General features: G+C 40.8%; 1 protein-coding gene across 1 annotated transcript in view; it reads right to left on the reverse strand.

The window, feature by feature from the left end:
- Nucleotides 1–284: 284 nt before the first annotated feature.
- The window catches only part of LOC120046435 (eukaryotic translation initiation factor 3 subunit L-like), a 30,107-nt gene continuing 12,812 nt past the window's right edge, over nt 285–17,579 (reverse strand). Inside the window, exons 4-15 of the mRNA XM_038991663.1 lie at nt 10,170–10,249; nt 9,282–9,343; nt 9,033–9,102; nt 8,852–8,925; nt 7,612–7,783; nt 7,237–7,391; nt 4,195–4,365; nt 3,269–3,402; nt 2,794–2,967; nt 2,418–2,607; nt 764–844; nt 285–520 (exon numbers count right to left, since the gene is read on the reverse strand). Coding sequence (XP_038847591.1) covers nt 437–520; nt 764–844; nt 2,418–2,607; nt 2,794–2,967; nt 3,269–3,402; nt 4,195–4,365; nt 7,237–7,391; nt 7,612–7,783; nt 8,852–8,925; nt 9,033–9,102; nt 9,282–9,343; nt 10,170–10,249 — 1,447 coding nt within the window. The 3' untranslated portion in view covers nt 285–436. The remainder of the gene's footprint in view (nt 521–763; nt 845–2,417; nt 2,608–2,793; nt 2,968–3,268; nt 3,403–4,194; nt 4,366–7,236; nt 7,392–7,611; nt 7,784–8,851; nt 8,926–9,032; nt 9,103–9,281; nt 9,344–10,169; nt 10,250–17,579) is intronic.

Below are 17,579 nucleotides of genomic sequence, written 5' to 3' on the forward strand. Positions count from 1 at the left end.
TGGAAAATCTGGGATTTTTTAAATTTCAGCTCATGAAACATGGGACCAACATTTTACATGTTGCGTTTATATTTTTGTTCAGTGTAAATATCTAATCTCATAGCAGTTGAAATAAATTATAATACAAAACTCTGAAGTCCTATAAATAACTGGTGGCACTTTTGAGAGTAAAGATATTGATAGCTAAATGTTGCCATCTAGTGGTTCTGATTTAGCTGATTAACTACTGTACTGTTTGAGGAAGGTACTAAAATCACAGTATAAATTATCACAATGACTCCATGTGCAACCCAACAAAACATGACTTTTAGCTCACCACTTCATCCTTTATTGTTAAATTAAAAAAGCATTATCGACCGTTCTGTTGGAGGATCAACAGAGCCAAGACAGAGAGCCAGGTAGGCCAGATTTAGCAGCTGTAAATCAAAGGTCCGACTCATGTGGCCCGGGTGGTTGTGGTGGCGGCTGTGGCAATGGTGCTGGCTCCACTCATAGCCATCTTCTTCAGCGTTCTGTTCAACTGCATGGCGAATAACACAAGTACAAACTGAGTAAACATTTTTTACATTTTTATTGGAATAAACCAAATTCAATAGCAGATAAGGAGCCTTTAACTTTCCTATTAAGTGACTTAAATATATAATAATTAAATACAGAAGCAAATGTCTGCAATGTAACAGAAATACTATGATAAAGGTAAACAAAGACTGTTGCTACCTGGAAATACTGCTGTAAAGTAATTTGAAAATGTATAATTTCTCACCTCCTCAAACTTGTGGATCTGTCTGATGAAGAAGTCTCCATAGCGGCGGGCCACCTTGGTGTCTGCGATGTGGATCATGTCCTGCAGGCACATAACAGACAGGGAATACAGGTTACTTCACTACATTATTTCCAAAGAGTTAATTCCATATTGACGGAGTTACTACATTAAAACTTCTTTGGGATAGGGGGCAGCATTTTCACTTTTGGATGAATTGGTGCCCAAATTGAACGGCCTCCTACTCTGTCCCAGATGATAATATATGCATATTATTATTACTATTGGATAGAAAACTCTGAAGTTTCTAAAACCGTTTGAATTATGGCTGTGAGTATAACAGAACACATTTGGCAGGCAAACTTCCAAACAGGAAGTGAAAAATCTGAAATGGGTTGATGTGAAAGTCATCGCCTATTCAAATCTCTGTCATTTATGGATCTTTATGCACTTCATACGCCTTCCACTAGATGTCAACAGTCGGTAGAACGTGGAATGAAGCCTCTAGTGTGATGTGGGGCCAGATGGGAGCTATTTGAGTGACTGGTCTGGCAGAGTTCCAGTTCCTGGCCACGCACGCTAGCCATGTGATGTCCATGTGTGCCATGAGTTATATAGACATGAAGAAATGCTCCGGTTGGGACGTTATTGGATATATATGATAACATCCTAAAGATTGATTTTCTACTAATTTTGACCAGTTTATTCGACTTGTAATATAACTTTTTGAAGATTTCATCCGATGTTTGCCTTCAATGCGCCGGTGTTTGGACACGTGTACTACACATGCTAGATAAAGTTGCTAATATGACATAAGTAATGGACGTCGAACAAAAAAAAACGATTTATTGTGGAAATAGGATTCCTGGCATTGCATTCTGATGAAGATATTCAAAGGTAAGGGAATATTTATGATGTAATTTCGTATTTCTGTTGACTCCAACATGGCGGAGAAATGTTATTTATATTTGAGCGCCGTCTCAGATTATTGCATGGTGTGCTTTTTACTAAAGTTTTTTTTAAATCTGACACAGCGGTTGCATTAAGAACCAGTGTATCTTTAATTATATGTAAAACATTTATCTTTCATCAAAGTTTATGATGAGTATTTATGTTAGATGACGGGTCTCTCAAATTTCTCTGGATATTTTGGAGCCATTTCTGAACATGTAAACCAAGATTTGTGGCTATAAATATGCACATTATCGAACAAAACATAAATGTATTGTGTAACATGATGTCATATGAGTGTCATCTGATGAAGATGTTCAAAGGTTAGTGATTAATTTAATCTCTATTTCTGGGTTTTGTGAAAAGCTATCTTTGCTGGGAAAAATGGCTGTGTGTTTTTTGGATTTGGTGGTGAGCTAACATAAATATGTTGTGTTTTCGCTGTAAAACATTTTTAAAAATCGGACATGTTGGCTGGATTCACAAGATGTTTATCTTTCATTTGCTGTATTGGACTTGTTAATGTGTGAAAGTAAAATATTGCAAAAAAATATTTTTGAATTTCGCACGCTTCCTTTTCAGCGGAATGTTGGGGGGGGGGGGGGGGGGGGTTCCGCTAGCAGAACGTCTGTCCTAGAAAGGTTAAACAGAATCAAAAACGAGGTGAGTGGGCTCTGTGTAATGACACATCTTGTCACACACACACCTTGTCAATGTAGAAGTCGACCTCGGAGGCGGACTGGAATTCTCCGTCCAAGGCAGAGATGCCGCTGGTCCACACCAGGTTCTTCATCTTGTGTTTGAAGACCAGAAGCTGGATGCGGAACTCCTGCTCAGTCATGTCTAGGAACCCTGCCAGCTTGGCCACAGGCATGGTGGTGTAGAGCTTCAGGAAACTGTACAGTAGAGACATGTAGCAGGATGAGGTTAGAGGGGGAAACCAAGGAACCATGTTAGAGAGCAATGCTAGAGAGCTGGGTCGTGTTCAGTAGGGAGAAATATTTTGAAACGAAGTGAAACAGGGAGGTGCTGAACTTGACTGACTGTAGCAGCTCACCCGACTCTCAGAGATAACTCGTTACCTGCGGATGGTAGAGAGCTGGGCCTGTTGCTGCACCTCCTCAGCGAACACCTTGAGCTGCTGCTGGAAGGGCTCCTTGTGGTAGTTGGGGAGCACATTATCGTAGTTGGGCACCACCGGGGACAGGAACTTGGGACAGGCGAAGCTGAAGAGCTCCTCAAACACCTGCAGGTCTCTGAGGTCACAAAGTCATGGCAGTCAAGTCTCAAACACCAACTATGGCCCAATTCAAAATCGAACTGTAGACCCTTACGCCCTATGCACCTGTGGCGATCTGAGTGGATTTGACAGGTGCAAGTAAGCAATATGGTAATAGCCCCACCTCGCCCTCTGATAAGGCAGGTGGACGTTTCACTATATTGCTTAGACCAAACAAATCCTGTCTGTCAGAACTCCACATAGGGCTTGGGCCTATAAATCCCTCTAGCCCCTAGTTCCCACAATATGGTAGTAAGCGTAGACTTTCTCTCGCTCACCCCTTCTGCATGCGAAGCATCTTGTCTCCGTACTTCTCCCTGAGCTGGGTGTGGATGCTTTCGTCGATGCGCATGGGGTACATGGTCAGGGCTATTGCCAACAGCCCGTGCATCTGCTCGTTCTGCTTGCTGATCTGGAGGAGCAGGAAGAAGTGACTCAACCAATTACCAGGGTCGTGTTCATTTTAAAAACGTTTTCCATTATGTGCCCTAATGATCATCACCCAGCTCTGAGAGGGAGATGTCCATCATAATCAGTAATGTAGTTATCACAGGTTAGGCCCACTGACCAATATTCCCCCCCAAAAAAATCTACCACTGAGAACATTGTAAGTCTTGTGAGCAGAAACTTGAACATTGTGAGCATTCTGTGCAACTTCCTGCGTGCATTTACTGTGAACATGGAGGCTGTACCCGCTTCCAGTTAATTTTAGACATTTGCCAAGTAAACTACTGAGGCTATTTGGCCTATCAGTGGCCTACTAACAAAAACAAGGGATCAAATGCATCCCATAACATTTTCATATGGAAATAGCTATTGATTTCAGCCTATAGTGGCCTATATGGTGTTCAATGTTGGCCTATTCTATTAGATGTAAAAACATTACGCAGGGCTTGACATTAAACTTTTTTCTTTTTAGTTGTCTGAAAGCTCAAGTCACATGTTTAAAAATAGAAAATGGTCTGTTAACTTCTCTAGGGTAGGGGGCAGTATTTGGAATTTTGGATGAAATGCATGCCCAAATTAAACTGCCTGCTTCTCGGGCCCAGGAAGCAAATGTTGGAAGCAATCACTCCCCCATGGCTGAACAAAGAAATAGCAAATTATTGCCATGTTATAGCTAACAATATCAACATCTGCGTGGGCTGGCATTTCTTCTGTGCGGCAGTCCTGAAGGTGCATGCGCACAAACATTGTCACTGACCATCTCATATTTATAGGTGGACCTCTGGAACATGTTCCTGGTCCTCTGGATGTAGAGTAGGATGTTGGCGAAGACACGGATGGCATCCTGGTACCTCCTCATCATCAGGTAGGCAAAGCCCACGTAGTAGTAGGTGGTGATCTGGCACTCAGGCACACGAGAGTACATACTCTAAGAGAGATTAAATATAAAGTAGAGGGAAGTGACTGGGTTAGAACAAATAGGGAATCAATTGGAGAGAGAAATATGGAGTAGAAATATGGATAGAGGGGTCTTAACAGTTAAGGCCCACTCCTTAATTCGTAGGTCTGTCAATATCAGAGAGTGGGCATTTGGGGATAGATACGGAGACAGTACAGGTGCATCAAAGCTGGGAGCCGAGAAACTGAAAAGCAGCTTCTATCTCCAGGGCATCAGACTGTTAAATAGTCACTACTAGCCGGCCTCAGACCAGTACCCTGCCCTGAACTTTAGTAACTTACTAGCCGGCTACCACCCGGTACTCAACCCTGCACGCTAGAGACTGCTGCCCTATGTCCATAGTCATTGAACACAGGTCACTTTAATAATGTTTACAGCTCGGGGATATGATCCAGCAACCTTTCGGTTACTGGCCCAACGCTCTAACCACTTGGCCGGGAAAAATTATATGAAAAGCCGATTAAACTTGCCGGCCAAAATGACCAGGAGAAAAACTAAAACACTGTTAAAGAATGCTTTTTATTAATTGATGGAAATACCAGTTGATGGAAAATACATTTGACAGTCATGCTTATCAGTCTATAGATTCATTTGCATATTTATTTTGGGGGGGATTTACATTGTTCCGTGTCCATCTTCGTTAGTCCTCATGCATCTTATTTATCAAAAAGCTATCAGACACGCACAGCATTTTGACTTCTCAACTGGTAATTGAAGTACGCCTCACACCACTTTACAATGTGAGCTGGAGTCAGTATGCATTAAAAAAATGTACTTTATTTGAAACGTGAATGTCTTATTTCATATTATGAGGCATGTCTTACCTTGCTTCAAAGTTGCCTATAGGCAAAATCTGACTACGGAAATGTGGAGGCAATTATTTTATAAAGACTTCATAGGCAGCATGTGAGTTTCAAGTTAGGGGAAGATTACAATTTATCCTACCATTTCTACCGGTCTGCGTTCCAGTTATGATTTTTATATGCACGTTTTCATGGAACAGTTTCATTTCAATAACGTGTTAATTTCTCAAAATCACTGTCACGTGGTTAATCATAAAAATCTGAATTAGAATTACAAATATCTAAAAATCAAGTAAACTATTTCAAGATTACCAGCCTCTGCCATATGGACACATTGATATACCTTGATCCATTGGTGCTAAAGAAATGAGCGCATGGAACTCAAAGCTTATAGGCCAATGCAGTAGTACATAACTCTTTCACACAGAGTGGTGATTATCGAGGGGGAGCTTGTTGGAACGATTTTTTAAAATAGTGTACTGAGGAACTAGAGTTTTAATATAGCATTCACAATGGATGTTAAAAAAAAACACTTTCATACATTTCCCTGCAATTGGTCAGGTACTTATGCGTGCTCAGAGAAACCAGACATGCTCATTGCTCACATGGAGCACTCCAAACAAAACACAACATTTAAAAAGTACACAAATCTTTACAATTATGGTTATGAAATAAACCAAAACTTGTTTCTCACAACTGCAGCAGGTTGTGAACTCTGAAAACAACATTTCCACTCAGAATGAGAACGGTAAATTACTTGTAATTAATACATAAATTAACATAAGTTTATGTAACCAAATTGTGTGGATTAACAGTACATTTACTACTGGTGACATACAAATCTATTCCCCATTACATACTGTATTTATTTATCAAAGGGCAAACAATTCACACAATGAATGCGCAAGAAATGGCGGGAGACAGCTGAACCATTCTGGAGAGAGACTCACCGATATCTTAGCTAAACATTAAATTACACCCAAGAAATTATCTTCACACATATTTTAGATGCTTATCACTGACACCCACAACTCAATAATTCAGGCTTTCCAAATAGGCGTAAGCCTACGAGCTTGTGATTTGAAACAATCCACAGAAATGTTATTTAATTAGATAATGATCCTCAATTCCTCTGTGGCTAAGTCATGCTTTCTTTCTGGTGAAGTATTTTCAATTGTTTTATTTCTTTCTGTATAGACAGGAGTAATTATATAATTTTGGCAAATGTATTTCCATGTACTTCTCTATATCACAGCCATGCCATTTATGTCCTGTTATATTTGTTTTCATATCAAATTTCTTTCTTTGTCCAGAAGCCAAAGGCACAATCCTAGTCTTATTAGCAACCCATCCTAGTTGTTGCATCTTTAGATTCCCCCTCTTAAGTTTTTAACAGAGATTTTCACCACAGTCACATATGGAACTGCTATCAGGTGCACTGTTTAGAAGGGCGTTTTCTCATGGGCACTTTTTAGAAAGGTGTTCACCCGCGAATTGTATTTTGACAAATGTTATAAAATGTTTTATTGGCTGTTTCATTACATGAGCTGCATGTTCTGTTAAAATGCATTACCATAATCTACATGTGATTTCTGTCATTCTGAGCACCGAGGGTGGACGTGCATCTGGGTGCATATGGGTGCATATGGGTCCGGAAAATTGAAATCTTCCCGGTCACATTATCCAGCATCGCATTTTCCAAACGGAAACCCTGCTTCATATGTATGTATTTGTATTCTAGTTAAGGCTCATCCTAAATAACTACTGCTGTGCACACCTTTTCGATTCATTTACTGTCCATAACACACACCATCATATACATATATTTATATTCAGAACACTGACATTGCTCGTTCTAATATTCCTTTCCTATTGTTAGTTATTACTGCACTGTTGGAGCTAGGAACGTAAGCATTTCACTACACCCATGTTACCATCTGTATAATATGTGTATGTGACTAATACATTTGATTCGATTTGGAGATGCATCTTCAGCTGTACGAACATCGACAGTACTACTACACAGAGGCCAGTGTACCTTCTTGTTGAGTTCGATGTTCTCCAGGACTTTGATGGCCTGGTAGTAGTCCCCGAGCAGAGAATGTAGCCTCAGCAGCCCCACCAGGCTGAAGTATCCCAGCATCTTATACAGGGAATGACGGCCATACTCGCCAGCCACACTCTCTGGATCGCCTGCGACACAAAACACAACCTGTTAGAGCTGTCGCACAGGAACCTTGGGCTGCATCAACCATTCAGTATTGATCACTGAGAAGAATGTGGTGTAAGACAATGTCAAAATATTTTGCTACAAATTATATATCGTTATGTCACAATATATCACTACAAACAATATATTTTTATAACGATATGCAACAATATATCAATGCATCTACAGCTGTAACTTCTTTACCTCCACTGGTGTAGACCTCCAGCTGGCGGTTGATGTTGCTCTTGTCCACCAGCGAGTGGAGCACGTTTAGAACGCTGTGGACATTCCAGATCTTGGGGTTGTTCCTCAGGAACTCAATCTCCTCCTCAGACTTCTTGGCTGTCTTGCAGCGATACTGGCTGAACGACTGGAACTGGTTGGGGAAGAAGAGTGACCTTGTTATCTTCTTATTCAAATGCAGTCACAATTCCATGTGTCATAGCAGCTTCAAGACAGAGGGGTACCAAATGAATGCCATAGATTAAAAAAATTGCCAGAAAAGTACACTACTGTTCACAAGTTTGGGGTCACTTGGAAAAAAAGCAAAAATGTTGGCCCATTAAAATAACATCAAATTGATCAGAAATACTGTGTAGAAATTGTTAATGTTGTAAGTGACTATTGTAGCTGGAAACAGCAGATTTTTTATGGAATATCTACATAGGTGTACAGAGGCCCATTATCAGCAACCATCACTCCTGTGTTCCAATGGCACATTGTGTTAGCTAATCCTATTTTGATTTTAAAAGGCTAATTGATCATTAGAAACCCCTTTTCCATTTATGTTTGCACAACTTTTGTGGGTTCGATAACAGGCTCAAAATGGCCAGAAACAAATAACTTACTTCTGAAACTCGTCAGTCTATTCTTGTTCTAAGAAATGAAGGCTATTCCATGCGAGAAATTGCCAAGAAACTGAAGATCTCGTACAATGCTGTGTACTACTCCCTTCACAGAACAGGGCAAACTGTCTCTGACCAGAATGAAAAGAAGAGTGGGAGACCCCGGTGCACAACTGAGCAAGAGGGCAAGTACATTAGAGTGTCTAGTATGAGAAACAGACGCCTCACAAGTCCTCAACTGGCAGCTTAATTAAATAGTACCCGCAAAACACCAGTCTCAACGTCAACAGTGAGGAGGCGACTCCGGGATGCTGGCCTTCTAGGCAGAGTTCCTCTGCCCATTTTAATCTTTTCTTTTTATTGGCCAGTCTGAGATATGGCTTTTTCTTTGTAACTCTGCCTAGAATGCCAGCATCCCGGAGTCGCCTCTTCACTGTTGACGTTGAGACTGATGTTTTGCGGGTACTATTTAATGAAGCTGCTTTTCTCTTTCTCAAAACAAGGACATTTCTAAGTGACCCCAAACTTTTGAACCGTAGTGTACATTTTGAAGCTGAAAAACGAATACACATGCAACATACCAAACTATGTTAATTTACCTGATAAATGAATTCATCAATTATGTCCCAGAGCCACTGGTTGGGCAGCTCCAAGGGGGCGGGTCCATCTGCATCTATATAGAACAATATATACCTGCTTATTAAGGCATTGAAAACATCCAATTCAACAGTGTATTATGAAAATATATTAAGACAACAAATATTTAGTACTCAGACTTACTTAGAATGTAGTTGAAGAGGTTGCAGTAATTGTAGTAAGACTCAAATCTCTGGTCGAGAGTGGGTCCTCCCTAATAGTCAAAGAACACAAAAGCATTATTTAAGTAAAGTCTTCCAAGTAGTGACATTATTATATTTCTGTGCACTGTATATCCATTGGATTAAATCCATCCAGGACAGGAGATGTTTGGTTTATATTTTAAAGCCGATAGGGGTTAAACAATGTTTCTGTGGCAGGATAGATACTCACACTGACTTTAGCATAGATGTGTCTGTAGTACAACTCCTTATACAGGATCAGGAACACAGCATCTGAATGGGCCAACAGCAACAGTGAGCAAGCGCAACAAGATAGAATGGCACAACATTCTTTGCCTTCTTCGCTTGCTGGCATTTATTGTAATGAATCTTGACCTGGAGGCAGCTCTGCAGTGGTCAACAGCTGGCACAGGTCATAAAATCTGATTTGAACCCTAACCACACTTCAAACCCTAATGCCTAACCCTAAATTAAAACCAAATAACACATTTTTACAATATTTTGAGTTCAGCTGGCCCACTGAGCAGAAATCGCTTTTTTCTGCTTCCAAAGCAAGACTCATGACAAACATTAACCTGTGCATTCTTCCCACTTCATTGTCAATGGAGAACAGCAACAGCATGAATATTCTACAGAGGCAGGAAACTAGTTTGTGAACCACATGGTCTCCACTCTATTAGCAAACAGCTCTAAAGAAAGCAGAGAACACCCTAATGGATACTAGACATCCTGTTTAAAGTTTAAACTCCTACCATCAGGTCCACATTTCTCTGTCCACCGTTGCAAAAACAACAAATAAAGACATTCACTCATGCTGCCATAACATGTATCCTTTTCAAAAATGCTACTACTGCACGCCACACAATAATAAGTTGAACTTTCACTCCAGCAACTGTTCAATAAATGTGTGGTCCATGTTATTTTGTCACAATTCTTGTGTGATGTCTGTTTTTGGATATGATTCTGCTGCAAAACCAATTAACCCCGGAGAGATAATGTCTTCTTAGTACTACTAACTACCACCACTCGTGTCCATGATCATCTGAACAGGCTTGTGCCCAAACTGGAAGGAGAAACAGCAGTAGACTGGCGCACTCACCGTTTCCAACAAGGGAAGCGATGGCCTCAGACTCTGGCCAGGGAGACGTTTTGAAGAACCGGTCAGTCAGCTTGTTCCAGCTGAGGAGAGAGGGGAGAATGTGTAAAATGAAAACTTTCAACTTAAGTGTTTTAAAATGACAGAGCTTTTCTTTCTCAAAACAAGGACATTTCTATGTGACCCCAAACTTTTGAACGGTGAGTCATTAGTCGACTGAGAATTTTTGGGGGGCCGAGCAGTAGCATATATACACACACACGAGATGGCCGTGGGGTGGGCACAGCACAAGGGGAGTGTGGATAAAATACACGTCTCTCTCCAGAATGCACTCTCCTGCCAAGTTGTGCACATTCATTGTGTGAATTGTTTGCAGTGCAGTCGGAAAGTATTCAGACGATTTCACTTCTACATTTTGTTACGTTACAGCCTTATTCTAAAATGTATTAAATCTTGATAAATCTACACACAATACCCCATAATGACAAAGCAAAAACAGGTATTTAGACATTTTTGCAAGCAAATGTATTAAAATATACTGAAATATCACATTTACATAAGTATTCAGACTTTACTCAGTACTTTGTTGAAGCACCGTTGGCAGCGATTACGCTTCGAATCTTCTTGGGTATGACGCTACAAGCTTGGCACACCTGTATTTGGGGATTTTCTCCCATTCTTCTCTGCAGATCCTCTCAAGCTCTGTCGGGTTGGATTAGGCGCTGCACAGCCATTTTCAGGTCACTCCAGACATGTTCGATCGGGTTCAAGCCTGGGCTCTGGCTGGGCCACTCAAGGACATTCACAGAGACTTGTCCCAAAGCCACTCCTGAGGTGTCTTGGCTGTGTGCTTAGGGTCGTTATCAGTCTGAGGTTCTGAGCGCTCTGGAGCAGGTTTTCATTAAGGATCTCATTGTACTTTCCTCCATTCATCTTTCCATCGATCCTGACTAGTCTCCCAGTCCCTGGTGCTGAAAAACATCCCCACACCATGATAACGCCACCATGCTTTACCATGGAGATGGTGTCAGGTTTCTTCCAGACATGGCGCTTGGCAATCAGGCCAAAAAGTTCAATCTTGGTTTCATCAGATCAGAGAATCTTGTTTCTCATTGTCAGAGTCCGTTAGGCGATTTTTGGCAAACTCCAAGCGGACTGTCACTTGCCTTTTACAAAGGAGTGGCTTCCGTCTGGCCACTCTACCACAAAGGCCCAATTGGTGGAGTGCTGCAGAGATGGTTGTCCTTCTGGAAGGTTCTTCCATCTCCACAGAGGAACCCTGGGGCTCTTTCAAAGTGACCATCGGGTTCTTGGTCACCTCCCTGACCAAAGCCCTTCTCCCCGATTGCTCAGTTTGGCCGGGCGGCCAGCTCCAGGAAGAGTTTTTTTTTAACACTTCGGAAGACACAAATGTAGCAGCTATTCTGCTACATTTTACATACATGGTACTTTTATATACAGCAATCAACTAATACATTACCAAACACGTTTTAATCCCATCCCTCAGCCACTTACCATACACCACCCTCGTTTGGTTTCCATGTGCCATATATTTTTCAAATTTGCTGTGATGTTTTACATACATTTTGAACCTTTCTAAATCGCATAGTATCCACAGATGAGCTAAAGATGTAAACTTTTCCTACCAGTATTATTGTATTATTGACTGACTATGGCTTTCCAAATCGCCCAACACTTATTTTAAAGGTTAATTTTAAGTGAATGTGATTTTTTAACCATTCCTGAACCAGTGACCAGAAGCAAGCTACATAGGGTCAATACCTAAATAAATTATCTAGTAATTCTGTCTCTCGGCAGCAAAATCTACAGATCTGAGAATGTTGTATTCCCCATACATACCGCTCTGGGAAAAATTAAGAGACCACTTCAGAATTATCAGTTTCTCTGGTTTTACTCTTTATAGGTATGTGTTTGGGTAAAATGAACATTTTTGTTTTATTCTATAAACTACTGACAACATTTCTCCCAAATTCCAAATAAAAATATTGTAATTTAGCGCATTTATTTGCAGAAAATGACAACTGGTCAAAATAACAAAAAACATGCAGTGTTGTCAGACCACGAATAACCAAAGAAAATAAGTTCAAATTCATTTTTAAACAATACTAATGTTTTAACTTAGGAAAAAATCAATATTTGGTGGAATAACCCTGATTTTCAATCACAGTTTTCATGTGTCTTGGCATGCTCTCCACCAGTCTTACACAATGTTGGGTGACTTTACGCCACTCCTGGTGCAAAAATTCAAGCAGCTCGGCTTTGTTTGATGGCTTGTGAACATCCGTTTCCTCTTGACTACATTCCAGAGGTTTTCAAATGGAGTTCAGGTCTGGAGATTGGGCTGGCCATGACAGGGTCTTGATCTGATGGTCCTCCATCCACACCTTGATTGACCTAGCTGTGTCCTGCTGGAAAAACTAATCCTCAAGAGTTGGATTAGGGAACATTGTCAGAGCAAAATGAAGCAAGTCTTCTTCCAGGACAACCTTGAACGTGGCTTGATTCATGTGTCCTTCACAAAGACAAATCTGCCCGATTCCAGCCTTGCTGAAGCACCCCCAGATCATCACCGATCCTCCACCAAATTTCAGTGTGACACTTAAGCTTGATGAAGGCATCTCCAGGTCTCACACCCACTGAAATTTGGTGGAGGACCTTCCTCTAGCCCCACTGAAAGCTGTGATTGAAATTCATAGTTATTCCAGCAAATATTGATTTCTTAACTCTTCCTAAGTAAAAACTTTGTGTTGTTTAAAAATATGAACAGTTGGCGTTGTCGACATTATTCACCACGATTTACAGTGTAACTGGAGAATCCAAATCAGTGGAGCAGGCACACAGAAACAAGGTAGGCACAGTTCCTACACCTGTTACCACTCATTCTGACATCTTGGGGAGATAAGAATCGTATGATGAACAATAGAATACGGACCTAGAAAGCCTGAGCTTATTCAGTAGTCCCATTGTGTTACGACCAGTCGTAAATATATGGCGTAGGGTAGGTTCCATAAGGATAAGTCCCGAGTGGAGCTAGTAGTATGAGAGATCCATGAGTGATACTACAGTGTAGGGTAGGTTACGTGTAGGATAGATCCCTAGGGGATGCAAGTCCCAGCCGCGGAGTGTGTGTATGGATAAATTGTCATGCTTGTGTACTAGTACGGTACATTGTAGAGGAGTAGTCCATGGAGAAGGACCAAAAGAATATGGATGTGAAAGGTTGCCTATAAGTTGAGGAGGAAAGTCACATTCATGGTTAGAAAAGCAAAAAGATATTCTAACGTTGTTTGAACATGATTCGTGTGTATTAGTAGTAGCAATAAGGAGAGAGGTTGGTTTATGCCCTAAATAAATATATTTTGACCGTACACTTTTTTGGTTAACACATGATTCCATGTGTTATTTCACAGTTGTCTTCACAATTATTCTACAATGTAGAAAATAGTAAAAAATAAAATAAACCACTGAATGACTAGGTGTATCCAAACGTTTGACGTGTGTGTGTACACACACAATGAAAAGTTTGGGGTACCTTAGAAATATCCTTGTTTTTGAAAGAAAAGCATATTTTTTGTTTATTAAAACATCAAATTGATCAGAAATACAGTGTAGAAATTGTTAATGTTGTAAGTGACTATTGTAGCTAGAAACGGCAGATTTTTTATGGAATTTCGACATAGGCGTACAGAGGCCCATTATCAGCAACCATCACTCCTGTGTTCCAATGGCCCGTTGTGTTAGCTAATCCAAGTTGATCATTTTAAAAAGGCTAATTGATCATTAGAAAACCCTTTTGCAATTATGTTAGAAACAAAGACCTTTCTTCTGACACTCGTCAGTCTATTCTTGTTCTAAGAAATGAAGGCTATTCCATGCGAGAAATTGCCAAGAAACTGAAGATATCGTACAACGCTGTGTACTACTCCCTTCACAGAATAGCACAAACTGGCTCTAAGCAGAATAGAAAGAGTGGGAGGCCCCGGTGCACAACTGAGGAAGAGGACAAGTACATTAGAGCGTCTAGTTTGAGAAACAGATGCCTCACAAGTCCTCAACTGGCAGCTTCATTAAATAGTACCCACAAAACACCAGTCCATCTCTGACTGGCCAATAAAAATAAAAGATTAAGATGGGCAAAACACAGACACTGGACAGAGGAAGATTAGAAAAAAGTGTTATGGTCAGACTAATCTAAGTTTGAGGTGTTCGGATCACGAAGAACATTTGTGAGACGAAGAAAAAATTAAGATGCTGGAGGAGTGCTATCTGTCAAGCATGGTGGAGGCAATGTAATGGTCTGGGGGTGCTTTGTTGGTGGTAAAGTGGGAGATTTGTACAAGATAAAAGGGATTCTGAAAGAGGAAGGCTATCACTCTATTTTGCAACGTCATGCCATACATACCCTGTGAATGGCGCTTAATTGGAGCCAATTTCCTCCTACAACAGGACAATGACCAAAGCACAGCTCCAAACTATGCAAGAACTATTTAGGGAAGAAGCAGTCAGCTGGTATTCTGTCTATAATGGAGCGACCAGAACAGTCACCGTATGATACGTAAGAAGTGCCCATAAAGCCAATCCAACTTGTGGGAAGTGCTTCAGGAAGCATGGGGTGAAATCTCTTCAAATTACCTCAAATTGACAACTAGAATGCCAAAGGTCTGCAAGGCTGTAATTGCGGCAAATGGAGGATTCTTTGACGAAAGCAAAGTTTGAAGGACAATTATTATTTCAATTAAAAATCATTATAACCTTGTCAACATCTTGACTTTATTTCCTATTCATTTTGCAACTCATTTCATGTATGTTTTCATGGAAAACAAGGACATTTAAGTGACCCCAAACTTTTGAACGGTAGTGTATATACACACACAAACAAAACACCAGTCAACGGTTTGGACGCACCTACACATGCAATGGTTTTTCTTTATTTGTACTATTTTCTACATTGTAGAATAATTGTGAAGACATCAATACTACAAAATAACACATATGTAATCATGTAACCAAAAAAGTGTTAAATCAAAATATATTTGAGATTCTTCAAAGTTGCCTTGACAGCTTTGCACACTCTTGGCATTCTCTCAACCAGTTTCATAAAGTTGTCAACAGGAATGCATTTAAATTAATAGGTGTGCCTTGTTAAAGTTAATTTGTGGAATTGCTTTCTTTAATGCGTTTGAGCCAATCAATTGTGTTGTGAGAAGGTAGGGGTGGAATACAGAAGACAGGGCTATTTGGTCCATATGGCAAGAAAAGCTCAAATAAGCAAAGAGAAACGACAGTCCATTACTTTAAGACATTCAGGTCAGTCAATGCCGAAAAGTTTCTTCAAGTGCAGTTGCAAAAACCATGAAGGGCTATGATTTAACTGGCATTCGTGAGGACCGCCACAGGAAAGGAAGACCCAGAGTTACTTCTGCTGCAGAGGATGAGTTCAATAGTTAACTGCACCTCAGATTGCTGCCCAAATAATTGCTTCAGAGTTCAAGTAACATACACATCTCAACATCAACTGTTCACAAAGAAACCCCTACTAAAGGACACCAATAAGGAAACTTGCTTGTGCTAAGAAACACAAGCAATGGACAATAGACCGGTGGAAATCTGTACTTTGGTCTGATGAATTCAAATTTGAGATTTTTGGTTCCAACCGCCAAGTCTTTGAGAGAGAGGAGGTGAAAGGAAAATCTCTGCATATGTGGTTCCCACTGTGAAGCATGGAAGACACGTGATGGTGTGGGGGTGCTTTGTTGTGACACTGTCTGATTTATTTAGAATTCAAAGCACACCTAACCGGATTGGCCATCCCATCTGGTTTGCATTTAGTGGGACTATTTTTTATTTATTTATATATATATTTATATATATATATATATATATATATATATATATATATATAAATAAAAGTAATAAAAAAAAATATATATATATTTTTTAAACTTTTTTAAAATTACTTTTATTTATTTATATATATTTACTTTTTTATTTAAATATATATATATATATATATATATATATATATATATATATATATATATATATATATATATATATATATATATATATATATATATATATATATATATATATATATATATATATATATATACACAGTGCTCAAAAAAATAAAGGGAACACTTAAACAACACAATGTAACTCCAAGTCAATCACACTTCTGTGAAATCAAACTGTCCACTTAGGAAGCAACACTGATTGACAATAAATTTCACATGCTGTTTTACAAATGGAATAGACAAAAGGTGGAAATTATAGGCAATTAGCAAGACACCCCCAATAAAGGAGTGATTCTGCAGGTGGTGACCACAGACCACTTCTCAGTTCCTATGCTTCCTGGCTGATGTTTTGGTCACTTTTGAATGCTGGCGGTGCTCTCACTCTAGTGGTAGCATGAGACGGAGTCTACAACCCACACAAGTGGCTCAGGTAGTGCAGCTCATCCAGGATGGCACATCAATGCGAGCTGTGGCAAGGTTTGCTGTGTCTGTCAGCGTAGTGTCCCGAACATGGAGGCGCTACCAGGAGACAGGCCAGTACATCAGGAGACGTGGAGGAGGCCGTAGGAGGGCAACAACCCAGCAGCAGGACCGCTACCTCCGCCTTTGTGCAAGGAGGAGCACTGCCAGAGCCCTGCAAAATGACCTCCAGCAGGCCACAAATGTGCATGTGTCAACATATGGTCTCACAAGGGCTCTGAGGATCTCATCTCGGTACCTAATGTCAGTCAGGCTACCTCTGGCGAGCACATGGAGGGCTGTGCGGCCCCACAAAGAAATGCCACCCCACACCATGACTGACCCACCGCCAAACCGGTCATGCTGGAGGATGTTGCAGGCAGCAGAACGTTCTTTCATCTGTGAAGAGCACAGGGCGCCAGTGGCGAATTTGCCAATCTTGGTGTTCTCTGGCAAATGCCAAACGTCCTGCACGGTGTTGGGCTGTAAGCACAACCCCCACCTGTGGACGTCGGGCCCTCATACCACCCTCATGGAGTCTGTTTCTGACCGTTTGAGCAGACACATGCACATTTGTGGCCTGCTGGAGGTCATTTTGCAGGGCTCTGGCAGTGCTCCTCCTTGCACAAACGCGGAGGTAGCGGTCCTGCTGCTGGGTTGTTGCCCTCCTACGGCCTCCTCCACATCTCCTGATGTACTGGCCTGTCTCCTGGTAGCGCCTCCATGCTCTGGACACTACGCTGACAGACACAGCAAACCTTCTTGCCACAGCTCGCATTGATGTGCCATCCTGTATGAGCTGCACTACCTGAGCCACTTGTGTGGGTTGTAGACTCCGTCTCATGCTACCACTAGAGTGAAAGCACCGCCAGCATTCAAAAGTGACCAACACATCAGCCAGGAAGCATAGGAACTG

Source organism: Salvelinus namaycush, chromosome 4, assembly GCF_016432855.1.
Source record: "Salvelinus namaycush isolate Seneca chromosome 4, SaNama_1.0, whole genome shotgun sequence".
NCBI classification, from domain to species: Eukaryota; Metazoa; Chordata; class Actinopteri; order Salmoniformes; family Salmonidae; genus Salvelinus; species Salvelinus namaycush.